At 39.0% G+C, this 22,622-nt stretch overlaps 1 protein-coding gene across 5 annotated transcripts in view; it reads left to right on the top strand.

The window, feature by feature from the left end:
* The window catches only part of ASXL3 (ASXL transcriptional regulator 3), a 154,518-nt gene extending 132,712 nt beyond the window's left edge, over positions 1-21,806 (top strand). For all 5 annotated transcript variants that reach the window (XM_077810312.1, XM_077810309.1, XM_077810308.1 and 2 more), the window contains 3 exons: positions 337-442; positions 8,273-10,232; positions 13,263-21,806. In XM_077810312.1, the coding sequence (XP_077666438.1) occupies positions 337-442; positions 8,273-10,232; positions 13,263-16,907 (5,711 nt within the window). In that variant the 3' untranslated portion in view covers positions 16,908-21,806. The remainder of the gene's footprint in view (positions 1-336; positions 443-8,272; positions 10,233-13,262) is intronic.
* Positions 21,807-22,622: the final 816 nt, after the last annotated feature.

Raw genomic sequence — 22,622 nt, 5'->3', positions numbered from 1 at the left:
ATTCTAGAGAATCTCTTTTCAGTTAATAATTTTATAGTTTGCTATGGCCGCTTATTTGAGCAGTTTAAAAATAACTAAATAGGCATTTCCATCACTGTCAGCTTTGGAAACATAAATGCATGTGACTAAATCCCACCAACATACTTTGGAAATACCAAAGTTATATGCTAATTGCAATCTTGCAGGTCACACTCACCTTTGTTTTGCATTGAATTATTGTTCAGATGGCTATAAGAAAGAACAGTATATCTGTGTATCTTCATACAATATATAATGGTCCCATATTAGAGTAAACCTTGACAACTTTTATTCAATATGTTAGTATTTGTTTTTTAGGAGAATTTACTCCAGAAATGCAGTTGCGCATCAGACAAGAGATTGAAAAGGAAAAGAAAACAGAACCTTGGAAGGAAAGGTTCTTTGAAAGGTTTTATGGTGAAAAGTAAGTATTGGACCAAAAACCATTTTGTTTCATTTCCTTTTAGAAGGAAATGAAAATATTGTTCTGTGCTTCACATAGTACAGTCATATATGTTGTAAAACTTAATAAACCAGTTATCAAAGGCAGTAGTTCCCCAATATAAGAAAGTGTGGGTACAATTATAGTGGCATGGCAGCGTTTACATTAAAAATGCATTTTATGGGGTTCAGAACTCATCCACAAACATTCATTCTGTGCAGAATTTAAGACATAGCGTCTGAACATGGGAATAATTTTTATTTTAAAAGTATTGTAATAAGCCAGTTTTTGCCTGAAATTATAAACAAAGCTTTTACAAAACCAAAGACCAACAGAGATGTTTCTATGACATTTTTAAAAAGTCAGCTTAAAAAAATAAGTCTCCTAAGGTGTTTCTGACCCAGATATTCCAGCATTGTGCTAGTGCACACAATAGGTAGGTGAAATTGACTATAGAATAAGTTTACAAAACTGAAACTGAGTAGTCTAATTTTATTTCCTGATATGAGGTACGAAAACAAAACAAATATCAGAAGAGAAGTAAAATGAATTAGATGTATCGGACCAAACGCTCAGCTGGTGTAAGTCAGAATAGCTCTGATGTCAGTATAGCTATCCCAGTTTACAGCAGCTGTTTACAGCCCTTAAATTCTTTCTGTTTTAAAAATCTAATATAGGTAAGGAAATTTGTTAATGTTTTTTAAACCTGAGCATGTCCTTTTAAATAGCTTCTAAAAAGTCAGTCCAGTGCTCTTTGACTTATGTAGATGTTAAAATATAGAATTATGTTGAGTTTTTTGTTTTTTTTATGTAATTTTTTGTGCACTTGTAACTTTAAAGTGGCTTCAGTTTATAACTTAGAAAATGCATCCTATGTAAAATTTGTGTGGATAATATATGGGTTTAATAGACAGAAAAGGCCCAAAGGAGCCATTATAATGTGTGGGATTGTTTATATTTTAAAACCGCTTTTGTTTACTTAAGCAGTCAAGGACATTCAGAGACCAAAACCTACATATACATAAAATCAGGAACTAAAGCGTTGTGCCTGGCCATTATAAGATAGGTGCTACCTTGCACGATTTCACACCAATTCAGTATTTAGGTGAAACAAGGCAGCAGATTAAAAGACTGAATTTCAAGTTTAACTTTACATTTCCTTGCTAGCAGCTTCCTCACAACATGAGCATTATCATTTTATTTGTTAACATACTGTGATGCCTTAGTGTAACAGAACTGCTCTTTTTGATCAAGTGGCAAAGCATTTTCCTTGAAAGCCTGGAGACCAGGATATAGTCCAGATGTAAACCTCTTTATTTAAATATATGTAAAGCTAGCCATTTGTTTATGGAGTCTGTGGCCTTTAATTATGCATGTTAATATACAAGTCAGAGTTACAGAACTCTGCTCTAAGAGGAGAGCTGTTTTGAAAGGTTGCCTTGGGACTTTCTGCTGTAATTAGAAGCTTAAGCACAAACGAAGCAAAATTATTAGCTTATTTTAAAGGACAGTGTTCCAAATGCACTGATGAGCAACATGTCCATGGGGGGTAGTATTAATTATGTTAAAAGGAACTAGCAGTCCTGCCTTGCTAGCTGAAAGTTGGGTACCAAGGCCAACAGATAAGGTTCAGTCTGCAATTACAGTGACACATGGCAGTACTGAAGGTAGGTTTTTGACATCCAGCTAGGAATACCGGGTGTTGTCATACTCACAATTTCTTCTGACCATTAGACTGAACCTGTTTTTCTCCACCTGTTCTGTTTCATGTGCATGTTTCTTATCTGGCTAATCTGCGGGCACCAGCTGTTTCACCCCTCTAGGTCTCTCTACTTCTTGACTTGTCTCAAGTGTTGTTGTCTTGGTGGACTACTTTTTGTCTGGCTACATCTTTACTCGAGTTCAGTCTACTTGCTGCTTACTACCTTGTTATGACTTGGGTTTTTTAAACTTGTTTTGAATATGGTTTGGATTGAGTGCCTTCAAATACTTTCATTCCATTGAAGTGGAAGCTCTTAGAATCATAGAATCATAGAATATCAGGGTTGGAAGGGACCTCTGGAGGTCATCTAGTCCAATCCCCTGCTCAAAGCAGGACCAATCCCCAATTAAATCATCCCAGCCAGGGCTTTGTCAAACCTGACCTTAAAAACTTCTAAGGAAGAAGATTCTACCACCTCCCTAGGTAACGCATTCCAGTGTTTCACCACCCTCCTAGTGAAAAAGTTTTTCCTAATATCCAACCTAAACCTCCCCCACTGCAACTTGAGACCATTACTCCTTGTCCTGTCCTCTTCCACCACTGAGAATAGTCTAGAACCATCCTCTCTGGAACCACCTCTCAGGTAGTTGAAAGCAGCTATCAAATCCCCCCTCATTCTTCTCTTCTGCAGACTAAACAATCCCAGTTCCCTTAGCCTCTCCTCATAAGTCATGTGTTCCAGACCCCTAATCATTTTTGTTGCCCTTCGCTGGACTCTCTCCAATTTATCCACATCCTTCTTGTAGTGTGGGGCCCCAAACTGGACACAGTACTCCAGATGAGGCCTCACCAATGTCGAATAGAGGGGGACGATCACGTCCCTCGATCTGCTCGCTATGCCCCTACTTATACATCCCAAAATGCCCTTGGCCTTCTTGGCAACAAGGGCACACTGCTGACTCATATCCAGCTTCTCGTCCACTGTCACCCCTAGGTCCTTTTCTGCAGAACTGCTGCCTAGCCATTCAGTCCCTAGTCTGTAGCTGTGCATTGGGTTCTTCCGTCCTAAGTGCAGGACCCTGCACTTATCCTTATTGAACCTCATCAGATTTCTTTTGGACAATTGGACAATCCTCCAATTTGTCTAGGTCCCTCTGTATCCTATCCCTGCCCTCCAGCATATCTACCACTCCTCCCAGTTTAGTATCATCCGTAAATTTGCTGAGAGTGCAATCCACACCATCCTCCAGATCATTTATGGAGATAATGAACAAAACCGGCCCCAGAACCGACCCCTGGGGCACTCCACTTGACACCGGCTGCCAACTAGACATGGAGCCATTGATCACTACCCGTTGAGCCCGACAATCTAGCCAACTTTCTACCCACCTTATAGTGCATTCATCCAGCCCATACTTCTTTAACTTGCTGGCAAGAATACTGTGGGAGACCGTGTCAAAAGCTTTGCGAAAGTCAAGAAACAATACATCCAGTGCTTTCCCTTCATCCACAGAACCAGTAATCTCATCATTGAAGGCGATTAGATTAGTCAGGCATGACCTTCCCTTGGTGAATCCATGCTGACTGTTCCTGATCACTTTCCTCTCATGTAAGTGCTTCAGGATTGATTCTTTGAGGACCTGCTCCATGATTTTTCCAGGGACTGAGGTGAGGCTGACTGGCCTGTAGTTCCCAGGATCCTCCTTCTTCCCTTTTTTAAAGATTGGCACTACATTAGGCTTTTTCCAGTCATCCGGGACTTCCCCCGTTCGCCAAGAGTTTTCAAAGATAATGGCCAATGGCTCTGCAATCACAGCCGCCAATTCCTTTAGCACTCTCGGATGCAACTCGTCCGGCCCCATGGACTTGTGCACGTCCAGCTTTTCTAAATAGTCCCTAACCACCTCTTTCTCCACAGAGGGCTGGCCATCTCTTCCCCATGTTGTGATGCCCAGCGCAGCAGTCTGGGAGCTGACCTTGTCCGTGAAGACAGAGGCAAAAAAAGCATTGAGTACATTAGCTTTTTCCACATCCTCTGTCACTAGGTTGCCTCCCTCATTCATTAAGGGGCCCACACGTTCCTTGGCTTTCTTCTTGTTGCCAACATACCTGAAGAAACCCTTCTTGTTACTCTTGACATCTCTCGCTAGCTGCAGCTCTAGGTGCGATTTGGCCCTCCTGATTTCATTCCTACATGCCTGAGCAATATTTTTATACTCTTCCCTGGTCATATGTCCAACCTTCCACTTCTTGTAAGCTTCTTTTTTATGTTTAAGATCCGCTAGGATTTCACTGTTAAGCCAAGCTGGTTGCCTGCCATATTTACTATTCTTTCGACTCATCGGGATGGTTTGTCCCTGTAACCACAACAGGGATTCCTTGAAATACAGCCAGCTCTCCTGGACTCCTTTCCCCTTCATGTTAGTCCCTCAGGGGATCCTACCCATCCGTTCCGTGAGGGAGTCGAAGTCTGCTTTCCTGAAGTCCAGGGTCCATATCCTGCTGCTTACCTTTCTTCCCTGGGTCAGGATCCTGAACTCAACCAACTCATGGTCACTGCCTCCCAGATTCCCATCCACTTTTGCTTCCCCCACTAATTCTTCCCGGTTTGTGAGCAGCAGGTCAAGAAAAGCTCCCCCCCCCAGTTGGCTCCTCTAGCATTTGCACCAGGAAATTGTCACCTACGCTTTCCAAAAACTTCCTGGATTGTCTATGTCTTGATAGCTCCGATTCTTTATGAGCTATTTCTCAGGTGTGTTGGCAGCAAACTGGATCGCACCTTGGGATCTGACCAATTTTCCTTTCTAGTCAGTTTGGTGATTTTGTTATGGCCTCAGCTGAGTTAACTGCTTATAAATATTCCATTACTTGGCTCTCAAGTTGCATCATCTACCTGGAGATTAATCTTTAATAAATTGAGAATCTTTGGGATCACCCTGTTTAAACCCCCTTTGAATTCATAGCTTTAGACTGTACCCAAGAGCCCTTCCATCTATTTGCCAGACTCTGTGTATTACATAACACATAGCAAAGTCTCCTTCCTGTTGTTCACATTCATCCATTTTATTTTCTGTTTTCTCCATGAACGTTCTGCTTCTCTTAGAAATAGTAAATCTTTGATCAACTGATGTACTTAATCATGACCAGATGCTGTGTAATTCCAGATATATTAACTATTAGCACTTTTAGAAAAAACATGATTGTCACCTGATGAATCTGACTCCAGTGGTCTGCAGTGACTATCTCTTGTCCCACTCTCAGAGATTAAAGTGGCTGTGGTGATGCTAACAGGTTGTGTTATCTCTAGGCACTGGCTTTCAACCTGTATTCTCTGAATTTTAATGCTATTTAAAATTCTTAAGTAAATGCCAAATAGTTTCACTGATTTCCCTTTAATATGGATTACTGTATCATCCTCCATGTACCTTTGATGGCTATTTTTAATTTCAAGACTGGCTGTCCGACTTTACCAAATAATTCCACACTTGCCAATTAGAAATAGTTTCAGTACAGTGAACACCTTTACCATCAATCTAATACTTTCCATCAGGGGTCAGCAACATGTCTGTACGTGGAAAAACTTTGAGGTCCATGATAATTTTTCAAAAAATTGAATGACTAAATGGCATAACCTCCCCCCCACAACCCAATGTCCATCACTAGCTACGGTAATTTTGTCAAGTGTCCTTCGCACAACATGGTGGTGCCGACCCCTGCTTTCCATGCAACTGCAGTCGTGGTGTCTTGCTATCTTTAAAACAGTGGAAAGACCAGCCAGTTATGTAGGCTGCTTTTGTCTTAGACCCTGTGATCTTAAGGCTTTCCTTTGTTGCAAGCTTCTTCCTCCACTGTTTTCTGAGCCCATGGGAACATCTTTTAAGTCATAATATCAAAAATAGTATTGCCCTATGCCTTTACTGAATACATGCCATTAAAAGGGCATTGTCAGATTAAAAATAATGGGGTAGATTCAGCGGATTAATCCCTCCTCTTTTTTATTTCCACTGTCTCTCTTCCCCTTCATTTAAATTACTAGGATGCCTGTTTTTGAGAATCATTTCTGTGCTGATTATGTTGAGCTTTCTCTTGCATTTCCTAATTCTTCTGCTGATATGTTTTTTCTATATTACAATATTTTTCTATTCTATATTCTATTTTTCCTATATTCAGGGGTGCTGGAACAATTTTTATAGTGGGGGTGCTGATCCTGGAATGTATTTGGTGTCTGTTACTGCTACTTCAAGCCAGGGGTGTGGCAGCAACCCCAGCACCACTGCCTACATTACTAAGTAATTGGTAGACATTTTATGTCAAATGCTCCAGAATGTCCTCATATTTAACAAGGCTAAAAACAAGGTCCTCTTACTGGCTTTCAGTTGTGCAGTACCTTCCCCACTGCCTCCTTCCCTTTCTTGAGACTGGCTTTGCTTCTCCATTCAAGAGACTGAGAATTCTTTTTGGTTACTGATTATTGATTGATTATTTTTATAACATGATTGTTGTTGCGTAGTCAACAATGCCATCTATTCAGAATTCCTAAAGTGTGCTACTAAAAATGTTGATTCATTCCACGATTATTCCATACTTGGAGCTGTTACAGAATTGGTTGGTCTCTAAGGTGCCACAAGTACTCCTTTTCTTTTTGCGAATACAGACTAACACGGCTGTTACTCTGAAACCTTCCTATTTCCTGTCACCCTCTGCAAATTATTCAAAACCATTGTATGCTTAATTTCCTGATATCCTTCGTTCTTGCACATCACTCACTTGTTTATTCAGTTACGTTGTCTTATTAAATGGAGGATGGGGATCAATCTTCTGTTATTGGCATGTGATTCTGAAGACCATTATACTCCTCTTACCACGACAGCCTAGCATTTGTGTATTCTCCAGCGCTCTGGAGTGTCACATTGCTGCTGGTATGGTCACCCATGGCCCGCTCCAAAAGGTGCTGAGTATTCTCCAGCCCCATTATCTTTGTTCAGAAATGAGGGTGCAGGATCATGCTCTCTTTATATTTTCTCTCAGCATCTCTTGTTTCTAAATTCAGTTGTCATTTTTCAGCCTAAACCAATGACTTTTCTAATTTTTTTTACCAATATCTGCAACTCTTAGCTGTGTTTTAGTTTTATTTGTCTGAAGCGATAGAATTATATGTAAATTAATATGTAATATTTTAGGTAAGAAAGGGATTAAGAAAACATCCTGAAATGGAAGTGTAACCAAGGGCCCACACTGACTTTTTGCATATAAACGCCTCATTTATTTTTTATTTAAGAATGTTAAAGGTTTTTTTATTATAGAGAAATCTGAGGAGTTGTGTATGCATAGACATAAATATTAAAAAACTGAAAGTTTATTATCTTAAAATAATGCTGCTTTATATGCATCTCAAATAGAATGGAATCAAAAACAGGAGCTTGCCACTGATCTTTTCTTACTTTGTGTAGTAGACTCTTGATTGGAAAATAAATGAAGATGAAATGGGATTCTTTTAATCTTCATTGCAAAAAAAATGAAATGATTAGAAGTTTCTAAATAGAAAAGAAACAGTTAATCAGCTTGAGGCAAGAATGGGTTTCTGAAGTGCAGCTTTTCCTGTTAGTTTAGGCGAAAGTGATATTAATAGAAATATTTTTTTCTGAACTGTTTTTAAATTTCAAACCAAAACTGTTTTCACTGGATTTAAACAATTCTCCTGCACTACTTGTAGTGCCACTACAGCAGCATTGTGCTGGAATATGAAAATCAGAAAGGGAAATGGAGTATAAATAAAAGTGAAACTAAATGGTTTCCATTTTATGTGCAATTTGAATGAAATGCCAAATGGTTAAATAATAAGTAAATTGCATTTTTAAAATTCCTGAAGTTTTACTAATCAAAGGTAATATAAGTAATACAGGTAAGGAAATTTGTTTTCCTAAATATATAAAGCCAAATCCTCAGCTAGTGTAAATTGCATCACTCTGTTGAATCTACTCCATTATTTTTTATATGACAATGCCCTTTTAAAGGCATGTATTCAGTAAAAGCATAGGACAAAAATCAAGTCATTGTTTACTTCTGTCTGTGATTACATGACATTTTAACTGAAGTGGTTTGTATTTTAGGTTGGGAATGTCAAGAGAAGAATCTATGAAGCTCACTTCAGGACAGAACAGTGATGAAGATGAGAGTAGTTTGCTGTGTGGATCTTCTGGTATACCTGGTCCTTCTAAACAAACAACTCTTGAGGACCATGAAGAGAAAAGCATGAAAATTCCACCCCTTCCTGAAAGAGATTTCTGTCAGTCTCTTCGTAATGTGGAACAGGTTCCAGTCAAGGATCTAATAGGGGAATCAGATTCAGAGGATATATTGGTACCTGACGAATCTGTAATTCAGGAAGAGATTGCTGAGGAGGTTGAGACAAGTATCTGTGAATGCCAAGAGGAGAACCATAAAACAGAAAATGAGTTTTCTGAGGAGCCAGTAAGCCCAGCTGGTACTAATGAAGAAGTAGAAGCAGTGCCACTTGCAGACAACTCAGCATCCTGTGTTGTGATGAATGATGTAATTGATACTTTGTCTCACATTGAAATTAAAGTGGAGTTGAAATCAGAATGTCCTCAGGAAGACATGTCAGTTGTGATTGATCAGCTGGAGGATTGCTTATCACCTGCACAATCTGCTTCATCAACAAACTCTGTCAGTGATACAGCAGAGAGGGATTCTGAGTCTACAAAAGAGCTAAGTGCTCCAGAAACACAAAACTCTGCTCTAGAAGGCTCATTGTTCACTGATGGAGGCATTGCTGTTGATATGGAGCTACAGAGTGACCCTGACGAACAGTTATCTGAAAACGCTTGTATTTCTGAAACTTCCTTTTCCTCTGAAAGCCCAGAGGGACCTTGTATCGGTATTGCCTCTCCAGGAGGTGACACACAGTCCACTTCAGAGGAACCCTGTACTCCAGCATCTCATGAAACAGCTTGTTCATCTGAGGCAGCCAGCAGTGAAAATATTGAATCTGATAGTCAGCAAAAGACCATTGAAGAAAGCCTGCACACACCTTTAATGTCAGAAATATCTCCAGTGTCCACTTCACCTGTAACCTCAGAAGTATCTCTGACATCAAACTTACCTTTGACATCAGAGGCATCACCAGCTTCTAATTTACCTTTAACATCAGAAACCTCTCCAATGTCTGATTTACCATTAACCTCAGAAACCTCTTCTGTGTCTTCTGTACTTCTAGCTTCTGAAACATCTATGGCAACCAGTTTACCTTTTCTGTCGGAAACCTCTCCAATTTCTAATTCCCCACAGAGTGAAAGACTTATTCTGCAACAAAGGAAATCACCATGTTTATCTGAAGAATCCCTCTCCCCTTTAAAAGAAGAAACTTCAACCATTCCTAAGGCATCTCAAGAGGAAAATCTTATTGTGCAAGAAAAACTGATTCAGAGTACAACTGAAACTATGAAAATGGGTCCACTATCGAATATACCTGAAAGTTCAATATTGGAAGAGCCCCAAAGCAAAAATCTTACTCATCAATCGTGCAGATCACATACTGAAATTGAGAAATCTTACATTGCTTCCATTTCAGAACTTTCTTCTCCAGAAGTGATCAAAATTAAAAATCATCATGTTCAGCAAAGAGCGGAAAAGAAAGGTGTGCTCTCGCCATTAGAGATTGCTGTCGTATCAGAAGGGACAGTGGGCAAAAGCACCGAACTCCTTCCAGTTAAACCACATGATAAAGTATATACCTCATCTCTAGAAAAGACTTCATTCTCAGAAGTGTGCAGAAGTAAGTCACACAAACAACAAAGCAGTGTACAGATCCGGCTGGAGAGTTCCCATTCGTCTAAGTTATTAGAACCCACAAAATCATCTGAAGTAAGAATTGAAAATAGAGATGCAGAGATCCCGAAGAGGAAGACTGCAGAGCAGCACAGTTTTGGAATCTGTAAAGAGAAGAGAGCTAGAATAGAAGACGATCAGTCTAATCGTAATGCTCCGTTGATGAGTCCATCTGAGAAAGAGCAGCCACCCAGAGAAGAGCCCCGAGTCCCACCCCTCAAGGTAGAGTGGTAGTAAAAGCCTACTGAGTCAGAAGGCTAAAGATTAATTATCTGCTGATTGCCTCTGGATTTGTTTGTTACTCTTAAATATTTGGTATAGGGAGAGAAAGATAAGCAATTTCCAATACCTCTCTTTCTGTGTTGCACAGTTTGAATTATCTCACTTTTGTTGCAAAAGTACTTTCATGTGAGGGCAAACAATCCAAATATATATGACTTAAAAATAAATCCATGGACTTTTGCATTGTTTCTTAGTATATTTGCTAATTCCCCAGTCTACAGTATTCAAGATTAAGCAAGGGCTTGCTCTCTGTCTGTTTTTCTTTGTTACATCAGAATCATTTTTGTTACAACTGGTCAATTCCTCAGTTCTGCAACGGGACCCAGATTGAAGCCAGAGAGGCTCTATATGGAGTAACAGCCTGTGCTTGCAGATCTCTTTGCAAGACTGGTACACATGATGGCTTAAGTACAAGATTTCCCTGTACCGTTAGGAGGCAGAACCTTAGCTATGAGGCAGAAAGTCTTTATGAGAATGCAAATACCTTTACTGGCAGCAAATTACTGGCTAGATAAATTGCTTTGAACACATTTGTCTTTTTTAAAAAGTTAGCTCAGTTTGGAAAGTTCTTTTTAACATGTGAGGACAATAGATTTATTTAGTCTGTTTCGTGATGTCTTGTCCATCTTAGTTTTGTACATGATGATGTTGGCCAAAAGTTAGGCCCAGTCTACTTAACTCAACCTACTGGCTGTGCAGGGTGAGTTCCCAATTATTCAGAGCTGTCCCTTTTTTCTATTTATTTGTAACTGCGATAGTAATTGAACATTGCTAATCTGTCCAGGAGGGCAAATACAGTAAATGTTTCAATCACTAGTACTACAGCATGGAGCAGCTAACAGTAATTGGTAAGCAAGAATACAGTTGGAAGCTAGCCCACTCTAACTTTAGTGGTACTCATGTCTTTTTTGAAAGACTCCAGCCTCATATATGGAATTCTAATCACTATCTAATTACAAAGAAAAGTAGATCAGGGAGAAAAAGGTTTCATAATTATAATTTAAAAAATTAACAATCAGACAATAGTTACCATTTTATCAATCTTGATGTTGCGAAGTAGAATTGAAAAAAATCTGCTTTTGAGCTGGAAAGCAAAGTGTTTCAAAGTAGCAGTGTATTTGAAGAAATGTGTTAATGTAAGTGTTATTAACTCAACTATTCAAGTAACTGATTTTTTAAAAAAATTAGAGGAGGAACAGAATTATTTAAGAGATTAGTTCTAGATGATGAAACCTTTTGTCTGTAGGTTGCTAGTTCAAACCCAGATGAAATCAGTAGTGTTGATTTTTGGTCACTATCTGCTGGGTATTCATTGGTATATGTGAAATTAGTTTGATCTCATTCCATTTCCCAGATGAGAAGTTTCCACATTACAAAACCACCACCATAACTAGTACTAATTGGCAGAGTCGGCAGACAGGCCAAGAATTGAATTGGCATGTAGAATGACTTGCTCTTTCCCTCAAGGTCAGGGTTGAGGCCCATTTGCAGAGCTGTGTGGGGAAAGTTATGCTGACACTGTCTGTGCTGAACTGTGGAGATATATAAAATGCATATTACTACAGGACTGGAACTTTGAGTTACACTGCTTCCTAATAGAAAACCAGATTCTTTCAATCCCACACTGCATCATCAGATTGGTCCCCTGCTGGGAAAATGGCAGCTCCTACCAATAGAGAGCCCCAGAGACATTGAAGGAAGATACTGAAACAGCAGCAGGCATTTCTAAAATTTATTTTGGAAAATCATATGTTAATCATATCTTTATTTAATCAGTATTTAGCTTTGTAAGGTGGTGCCATTGATAACGGCTACCTTTCCTTGTAAAAATGACCCTGCCAATGTCCCAAATCATAAGGGCTCTTTTGTAGCTTTGACTTCCCTTAACTCACATTTATCACATGGCTATTTTTCCTGTAAATGTTACATAGCTCATCACTCTGCTACTCTCCAAAAGAAAGTCACCTCACTGATCACTGAGGCTCCATTAACCTGGACAGCTGAAAAATGTGTCCATTTTAAGAGGTTAAAATACTCTTCTGCCTGGCTTGATGTGTTTAATAGAAGTGAATTCCACTAATTGTTGTTGGAGCTTGTTTTGGATGTGACTTCATGTCTCTTACACCCCAATCCTGCAAACACCCGTGCACGTGCTTATCTTTACGTATAATATGAGCCATCCCATTGATTTCAGTGAGATCATTCATGTATATACATTAAACACTGTATAAATATTTGCAGGATTGGGGTCTTAGTTCTCGATACACAGTAGTGAGCAGGTGATGCACCAGAAAGATACTACAGTGGGTGCCCTAAAATTAGGGTGCTAGGGACGGAAAAAAACATTTTTGTGATTCACCCCTTTTAAGTCTCAGTCAGGGATTGATCCTTGGTATGGTATGAATTACAGACTCAGAGGAATTTCAGACTCCTCCTAGCTGGAGGAAAGGTTTTTTAGTTGCATTTGATATTACAATAAATATTTGGTGTAACGAGGGAAAGATTAAGTGGTTACAGAGGCCTGAATGCCTTGGAATGAGGAGCAAAACCACTATGATTATTTTTCAAACATTTGCAGTAGGTGTTAACTAGGAAGCCCTTTTCCAGTCCCATTTCACCTGACAGGTTGATCTCCAACTAGATACAGTGGAGATTAGGAAGGTGTGATGAATTATATCAGATAACCATTGTATTTTATCACATTCAATCAACTTTCCTTCTCAACAAAAAGGTAGGTCTATGGAGGCAAATTCAAGTACTCATTACTTCTGTTGGAGAATGACAAAGTAGTAAAATGAACATATTGTTAACTTTTAGCATTTTTCTGTGTAAATACACTACATGGTAATTCTGATTCATCTAGTGTGACCTCTAATTTGCTATCATGCTCTGAACCGTTTAGAAGATAGCAGAGAAATTTAATATGTATGATATCCTATTAACATTGTTTTGTTTTCTTCTTCTTTTTAGATTCAGCTTTCAAAAATTGGGCCACCTTTTATTATCAAGAGTCAGCCTGTTTCAAAACCAGAACCTAGGGTTTCCCCAAGTACATCAGTCAGCAGCGGGAGGAACACTGGGGCTAGAACTCTTGCAGATATCAAGGCAAGAGCTCAGCAAGCTAGAGCCCAGAGAGAGGCTGCAGCTGCAGCTGCTGTGGCAGCAGCTGCAAGCATAGTCTCTGGAGCAATGGGGAGTCCCTGCGAAGGTGGGAAGACAAGAACATTGGCACACATCAAGGAGCAAACAAAGGCCAAACTATTTGCTAAGCATCAAGCCAGAGCCCACTTACTTCAGACCAGTAAAGAAGCAAAGTCACAGCTCAGTTCAAAGGAAGGTCCTTCGTCCATAGACACCTCGACGACACCTGACACAAAGATTGAAGTTTCTACTGGTGTCATTATCGTTAATCCTAACTGCAGGTCTCCTAGTAACAAGTCTGCTCACCTCCGTGAGACTAACACTTTACTGCAGCAGTCACTTAACACAGCTGCATTGCCAGAAACTGCTACGGACATATCCGTTCACAGTTCTGATGAAAACATACCTATGCCACAATTGTGTGAGAAAATTATCTCATCTACCTCCACTGAAAATAACAATGTGCCAGTGCTTTATAGTAAAAATTCAGTCCCTGTGTCTGTTTGCAGCACTGCTATGTCGGGAGCAATTCAAGAACTTCCCTTTGCAAGTTCTATTGATAAATCTTCTGTTTTAATGTCTGTTGACAGTACAAACACAACAATTTCGGCTTGTAATGTAAACATGCTGAAATCCACCCAAGGGGTCGATACTCCATGCATTGCCATTGTACCAAAATGTATTGATAACACTATTGTTCCAGCCTCAATAGACAGTACAGTCTTATCAAATTCAATTGATGAGAAAAGGTTGCCAGTATCAAGTAGCAGCGCAAATAATGCAGTCTCCAGTCAATATACCACTGTGCCAACTTCGTCCATTGCAAGTAATTTGCCAAATCATCTCCCAGGTAGTTCTGTACTGATTCCCCCAGTGGGGACTACTACTAGATTTTCTTCTGATAAGATAGCCATAACTGGATGCAGTGAGCAAAGTACTGTATCCATTAACACTACTGTTAGAGCAGCTTTAAGCTGCAGTGATGCGGCTACAGTAGTAGATTCTGTTGCAAGGCCACCAATTTCAATGTTTACTGGTAATATGGTGACAGTAAGTTCTTACGACAACACTGCTAAATTAAGTGCTGACAACTTGGAAAAAAGTTCTGGACCACGAAACCGAACAGATCTGTCCAGTAAATCTCAGCCAGTGAGCTTTACACAAACAGCCGTGAACAGGTCTATACCTTGTAAAGTCATTGTTGACCACACTACTACATTAAATTCCAGTTTGTCGCTGGCTGCTTCCATTGAAAATGCAGAAAACAGCATAGATCTGCAGAGCAGACTTGTGAGGGCAGAAACTGCCTTACAAAATATAGCGTGTCCTCAGGTGTCTGTAATAAGCAGGCCTGAAATAGTCAGTAATGAAAGCCTTGAGCACAGTTCCAGCTTCATAACTGTTACAGCAAAACAAGAGGGAAAAACCTTGCAGACAGCTTGTACAAGTCTTCAAGAAGTGCCTCTTACTCCTCAAGATAAATTAATTGAGGTTGTTGCCCCCAGTCAAGGTTTTGTAGAGCAGTTACGAGGTCCTTCAGCCTTTAAAAGTGAAGCAGATGCTGCCTGTGTCAATCAGTATAACACTAATAACAGAATATGCTGGCATGATGAAGAGGCAATGCACACAGACCAGCCAGTGGTCAGCCATCTTAACCCAAATAAGCATAAAGAATATACAGAGCAAAACTGTTTAAAAAATGTCAAAACTGAGCCTTCAAGTTACACGCAGATGTCAGAGTTGCAGTCAAGGAGTCTTATGACTAGCATCACTGTTCCTGTTAAATCAGAAACTACCGAATCTGACAAATGCTTTAGGATGGACACTGAAGATTTTACAGGATCTGAAATGCCTCGCCAGACTGCAGAAATAGCCCCGAGTGCACAGCTGACACAGACCTCCAAGACATCTGTTACAGACTCTATGGAGGACTCTTTGTCATTGACAACAGAAACCCTAAAAAGAGTTACAAGTGCTGGAAGCTCTAGCTGTCGTTTGTCATCAGTTGAGGCCAACAATCCTCTAGTGACACAGTTACTGCAAGGCAACCTGCCTTTGGAAAAGGTGCTGCCACAGCCCAGATCCGGAGCCAAACTAGAGATTAACAGGCTCCCCTTGCCTTTGCAAACTACCTCAGTGTGTAAAACATCAGCATCTGAGAGAAGTCTGGTTGAAAATCCTTCCAGCTCACCCAATCCAGATGGTAAAGGATTTACAGCAGGCGGCCTAGCCCCACTGCAAATCAGAAAGCGTGACAACCATCCAAAGAAGCGGATGGCCAGGACTGTGGGGGAGCACACTCAAATGAAATGTGAGCTTGGAAAGCTATCAGTGGACACAGATGTTAAAGTGGCTCCTTGTGTAATCGGTTCCAATACGAATCAACTAGGGCATGGTCAGCCATTTAAACAAGAGTGGCTGAGCAAACATGCTGTTCAGAACAGAATTGCTCACAGTCCAGAGATCAAGCAGCAGAAGAGGCCACTGCCTTCGTGCAGTTTCCAGCAGAACTTATTTCACATTGACAAAAATGGCAGTTTTCATGCAGAAGCTAGTACCTCACAGAGACAGCATTTTTACCAAATGTCCATGGCTGCAAGAGGCCCCATTCCTACGGCAGCTTTGTTGCAAACTACTTCAAAAGTGCCATCTGGCTGCAATGCATTTGCTTTCAGTAGGCACCTGGAACAGAAGGGTTTGGGAGAGGTCAATATTTCTGCAGCAGCTCACCAGCTGAGGCTAGGAAGTGTTTTTTCCCCTCATGTTCAAATTAAGGAAGGTGATGACATTGCTAGTGCCTCACAAACTCTCCAGAATAAAGCGTTAGTGCACCCTCCTCCTCCTCCCCCTAATCCAAACACAGAAGTCCCATCTGATCAAAAGCAACTGACAGTTACTATGGAAACCACTAAAAGGCTTAGTTGGCCTCAGCCAGCAAGCATCTGTAGCAATATAAAATCTGAACCTATTTCTTTTGAGGAAGGTTTAAGCAGCAGCTGCGAACTGGGCCTAAAACAAGCTTCCTACGATCAGAAGGAAGTAAAAGAACAGTTAAAAACATTTGCATTAAAAAATGCAGATTTCTCTTCCTATTTACTTTCTGAGCCACAGAAGCCTTTTACCCAATTAACGACTCAGAAAATACAAACACAGCACCCGCAGCAGCAGCAGCAGCTCTGTGGAAATTATCCAGCTATACACTTTGGTAGCACAAGCTTCAAAAGGGCAGCATCTGCGATTGAAAAATCTATTGGAATTTTGGGAAGTGGCTCAAACGCTGCTACAGGTCTGTCTAATCAGAACGTTCCGATTCCGGTTCAGAAATTTGCTGACAGCAGCAATGCAGATGAACTGGAACTGAAATGCTCTTGCAGGCTGAAAGCCATGATAGTGTGCAAAGGCTGTGGAGCCTTCTGCCATGATGACTGCATAGGCCCTTCAAAACTGTGTGTAGCTTGTTTGGTTGTACGGTAGAAACTGAGTCAAAGATGCAGTATCCCTTCTCAGCATGGGAGAGCAGAACAAAGAAGTGGAGAAATTGAAACATTTTAGGCCTTTTTTTTTTTTTCTGATGATGCTTTGTTTCAGAATTTAGTTATTTCTGCTTGCATGACATTCCCTGGAAAGAAGAAGAAACCATTAGAATTTCTTTAAAAAAACAAAACAAAAAAACTTGTTATTAAGCTTCTATAAGCTTAGAAAAGAAAAGAAAAGAAAAGGTATTAAAATGTCATTCCTAGCTTCTATTTATTTGCACAAAGTGCAGCACACTCTTTCCCCACTTATATATTATGATAGTAGACCCTCTAGGTTAAGAATAACAGGTTAGTTGTATTCTCATGATTTCTAATTGCTGGGGTACTGCAAGTACAGAGATAACAAGATGACTAACAAATTGAGTAAAGACTGCTTTGGGTAAAGTAGCTTGGTGTTCTGTTACAAATCACCATCAGAGCTACTAAATTGACTTACAGTTTTTCTAATGATGATTGCTTTCTTGAACCCACCTTTACCATCCATGACTAACTTATAGACGGTCAACCTAGCAAAAGAGAGAGAGACTTTAGACAGATTTGATTACAGGAGTTTGCTCACTCCTACACAAAGCATTATGGAGGTAAGGTTTTAATTATCAGCTGTTTTTGTTGATTCCCTGAGAATTAGATTTGTAAATGTGGTTTGATTAGCTGGACCATGTCTAGAACCTTCTTGGCTTTAATGGAGTGTAGAGGAAGTAACGACTTCTCTTAGAGAGCTCTCTTTTTCCCTCTCTCCCCAAACCTTCCCTGTACACCTATTGAGCTATCAATCCCAAACACATATATGGGTCAGTCTAGGTAACAAACAGGTTTTGGATTTCAGTAGCATTTCCATGGCCTAAGGTTGATCCTAAGGTATAATTAATGATTTGAGGACAGATTATAATTGTGTGTTGAGCTGAATAGTAGAAAATCAGTTATTTTCCCTCCTATATGATTTACTATCTATTTACATATGTTTGAGTTTTGACTTTTAAAAAAACTTATTTTCAAAAATGACTTAACACTACCTTTTTTTATTAAAGTTTTCAGACCACTTACAGTATAATTTGGAGAGTTGGGAGTAAAGAGGTGGGGGTTTTTTTTAAAGGGATACTGCATCTTTTAAATAATCTTCAGTATTTATCCAGTACTGTATTTATGTTGAGGACTACAGCTGCATTCCAGATGCATTAGCCACCATAACATTAGAGGACAACAGCAGTAATTTTGGGGCCCTGTCCACCTAAAAGGAAAATATTATAAAGGGATAAAGCACATGCAGCTGTTGGGGACAGGAAAAAATTCTGCTATTTCTTTTTTTTTTTAACTCCAGATTCAAGAACACAAAATGTGCAGTACGAGTACCCCATATGCTGACATACGACTGTGACCACCCAAACAAATATGAGCATAGAGAACACCGTAATTTTTACCATTGCAGTAGAACCTCACTAATACATACACCTTACCATCTGCACAAAAAACGGACATTCTATCCCTAGTTCTCAGTGAAACATGTAATAGCAGTGATTTGAGGTCTCGTATTACTCAGATTTTAGTATTTATACAAAACATATAACACTACACATTTACTGGTATATCCTGAAGTATTAATGCGAACGATAAAACTGTCAAGTGAAAAATACACTATATGATCCATTATACTTGTTTATTTATGATATTTTCTTGCTTACTAATTTATAATTATTTAATTTGTAATCGATCTCCCTGGCATCAGTGCATATTAGTGAGGTTCTGCCATATATGCAAATCACATTTATTTTCTTTTGGGACCATTTTTACAAACATAAAATATACTATTCCTTTTGATTGTCTTTAAAAATTCATTGGAACATTGTAGGAAGTACATTCCTGCCATAAGGAGTTCTGTGGTGCAACTAGAGTTCTGTTTACTGTAGCAGTGACATCTAAGTATTAATTTTTGACACCATGTGATCCAAAGCTATTGATGATTCCATTAACAATACTGTTGCTGATACAGTAATATATTTTCTGTATACAAAAGCACTCCTTTTTGAAAGGTAAAAATCACACAGATTTTCCAATTTTTCAAATCTTTCTGTGGAATGAAAAACAAACCAAAAATAAACAGTTGAAAAGTAATTTCCAGTGGTGTGCTGATAGCTACCCAAATGGGAGCAATGATGGTCACATGGATAAACATGAGTATATTGTAGTCATGCATACCAAACCATATTTAAGGAGCCTTCTGTATTGGACTTATATCCTATTGTATTTACATATGGTAGAGGTAGAATTTATTCCCTTAAATAAACAGATTGGCCAGTTCTTAAAATCATGATAACCTGTGTTTATATGAACCCTCTGAGAGCTGGGAATCTTTTTACATCTGGCTCAGAATCCCTTGTCCACAGCACGTATCATTATCTGTTTTTACTTGCAACTGGAAATGTATTCTACCCGTGACTGACATGGTATTGAAAGAAAATGCAGCATCCAGAAATGTTTTGTTTTGAATGACTGGTAAGGGAGTGAATAATATGATATAATATTAATTCATGTCGATGGCATCTTTGTACTGTGGTTGTAGTTTGCATATTTGACATACGATAAAATGTTATATAAAACTGATTTGGGCAAAATGATGCTAAATAATATAACACAGTTGGCCAAACCCCTTCATGGTGCCATCGCATTGACTTCTATTGGACATCGGTGGAGTGGCTTTAGGAATGAATTTGACCCACTATTTAGAAACATCTTGTGAGTGGTGTCAGTGATTTATAGCCATGGTGTAAAATTACAAATGCAGCTAAATGATTTAGGAGCCTGAGTCTCATTGACTTTTAATTTGGAAATGGGACTTATGTTCCTAAATCATGCAGATGCTCTTGAAAATTTTACCCTCCTAAGATTAGAACTGAATTTTGGATTGCTTCTGTTTTTGTCTAATTTTGTCCAGATTTCAATCCCCATGTCACTCTGGTTTGTTAGTGATCGTGCAGTTTGCACTGTTGAACACTTAAGATTTATGCACTGAAAAGTGGTGAGAGGAAGCATTACTTAAGAAGACACCTCTATGTGTTTGCGTGTGTCAGTCCATCCATCCTTCCTGCAGGAATAATTTACACACATGCATTTTTGGAAAATATCCGAAGTTTTTTCCCTAGTTGCAGCACTTTTGGGAGAGAGGAAGAAAGACTCTTGTGCTCCTTCCTTCCTTTTTTTTTAATCTGCGTATTTTTGAGGTGTGTAATTAACATTAGGGCATTTGTAGTGTGTATGTTTCTGTTCCTGTGCAGAACTAATTTTCCGGTCAGAAATTCCGTTAGTTGAAATAATGTAAAAAAATTGGTGAACTGGGCACTTCATTTCAGCATTCTGTTTACCTGCTGAGATTTAGCACGTGAAATTAATTAACTTAAAAATAAGGTAGAGCCATAAAGCAGAATTATGTCCCTTTTCTTGATGAGGGTTCTGTGTTGTTAGGGTAAACTACAGAATGTTCAGATTTTTTCAGGGTCCTGGAATTCCTTGCACAGTTTATAAACTGGTGCATATGGTGCTTTGTAATGCAGTTTCTGAAGTAAAATTATCTTATGCTGCACCTCCCTTCCCCTTACAAACACACGCACAATTTCAGAATAGTTATTGTAGCCTCTGGTTTAGCAGTTTTACCAAGGTGTGGTGAAGTACCAGGATGAACACTCAAAAGCTCAAAAATGTCATCTAAAGGGATCATCTTAGCTGACACATGTGAACGGCCCTGCTTTAAACACTGAATGACTTTCTACAGTTTTGTGACAGCAGCACAGCGGTTTTTTATCTGTGTTTCTGTAGAACTTTGGGGGGAAGTAAATAATATTCAGTGTGGATAATCATGGACCTGTGTAGCTAAATGTTTCTGAATCTAAAAATCCTGTTGTCTTCAGTAATCATGCTTTTGTCACTGTAAAACCAACATTTTTAGTCTAATTTAAAGGAGCTGCTTCTTTTATAGCACATAATATTTCGCTTTGTACTATATTTGATAGTTACAGAATAATTTAGTCTGTAGAATAACTTTGTCGTATTTGTAATGTTCATGAATGTTACAAGAAAAGTGCTTTACTTTGTTGCCATAATTCTCTTGTACTGCTGTAAAATATTTCTTCTGCTTTACAGAAACCTAACTCAATTCACAATTTCAGTACAGGGTTTTTTGTGTTTTTTATTTTGTTTTATTTGTCAGTATTTTTAATGTTTACATCTGTTTGACATTAGCCATTCAATGCCTTTTTAGGGCAGTATTACTCCTGGAGTGTAACAACAATGTGAAATCAACCCATACTTAACAGGCATGAGAAATACAGATTTAAGGGGGAAATCCCTAACATGCATAGATTTTATTTTTTTTTTCATTAACATATGGAGAAGTAAAAACCCTCCTTCAATCCTCTACCAAAGAAAACATTATTCCCACAGGAAAAGCTCAGAAATGGTTCTCTGAATCCTCGGAAGGGGGAGTAGTTGATTTCAGTGGGGTTGCTACAATTTAATACTGTTATGCTTGCTTTGTTACCTGACTAAATGTGACTGAGGGCAAGAAGCATTTTAACAATTTTTTTTTAAAGACAGTGTTTTCTTTAGAAATCAGGGATCATGCTTTCTTTAATGGTGCTCTTCATTTTTTATTTAAAAAAAAAACAAAAACAAAAAACATTTGTTGCCTACAAAAATGACCACTCACAAAACCATACATTAAATAAATTGAGTTGTCTCCATATTTTCTCTCTTCTCCCTCCCCTTTTCCTCTTCCTGGTCCCCTGAAAATAACAACATGGGCTTCAATATTAAAATATTCTGGAAAAAAATAAAGAGATAAAATATATTTGTCATATGTTTTTCTTTTATGTTCAGTACGTTATGTGGGGTATTCTGTCTGAACGTTGTACGTTCATTGAACATTCCAGTCAGTGAAGGAGAAACAGAAGTGGAAAATCTGTACTTTTAAAAGTTGATGACCATTTATTGTATGATTGAGACTTAGCAGTATCTGATATAGCATAGCTATGACCATATTGAAATAATGAAAATAAAACTGGCTGTTAATATTTTGAGTTTTTAAGTAGAAGATTTACAGAACATAAAGAATAGATTAGCTGCATTGTCTTTCAGGGCAACTCCTAGGTATATACTAGGTATTTTTAGGAACCTGATTCTGTCAGCACACGAGCACCACATCCTTTTGTGATCTCCCCCTCCCCTTTCCCACCAACAAAGAAGAACTTAAAAATCCATACCTTAGTGGCCCTTCGATAACAGGTTCCCAGTTCAAACGCGTTACCCAGTGATGAAACCAGAGTTGGCTTTTAAACTCTGCTAGACAAAAAGGAAATAGAAATAGAGTGGAGAATTCATTACATTACAAACAAAATGTTTCTAGAACTTTTTCCTTTGAAAGAGCTTTGCAAACATAAACCAGCTGTTAGGGATAAGAGGGTGGACAGCAAGTAATTTTTTCACAGGCCCGCTCAAAAATGCTAAGGCCAGCACTTCCTGAATCCCCAATGCCTTGCTGCACCTTTCCACAATTATTATTATTATTATTTGATTAGTGGTAGCACTTCAGGTCACCAGTCATGCATCCGGGCAACATTGTGCTAGGCACTGTACAAACAACAAAACAAAAAGACAGTGCCTTTCC

This window comes from Eretmochelys imbricata, chromosome 2 (assembly GCF_965152235.1).
Source record: "Eretmochelys imbricata isolate rEreImb1 chromosome 2, rEreImb1.hap1, whole genome shotgun sequence".
In the NCBI taxonomy this organism is placed as follows: Eukaryota; Metazoa; Chordata; order Testudines; family Cheloniidae; genus Eretmochelys; species Eretmochelys imbricata.
The sequence above is the reverse complement of the archived record's forward strand: the minus strand, read 5'-3'. Positions and strand labels throughout refer to the sequence as shown.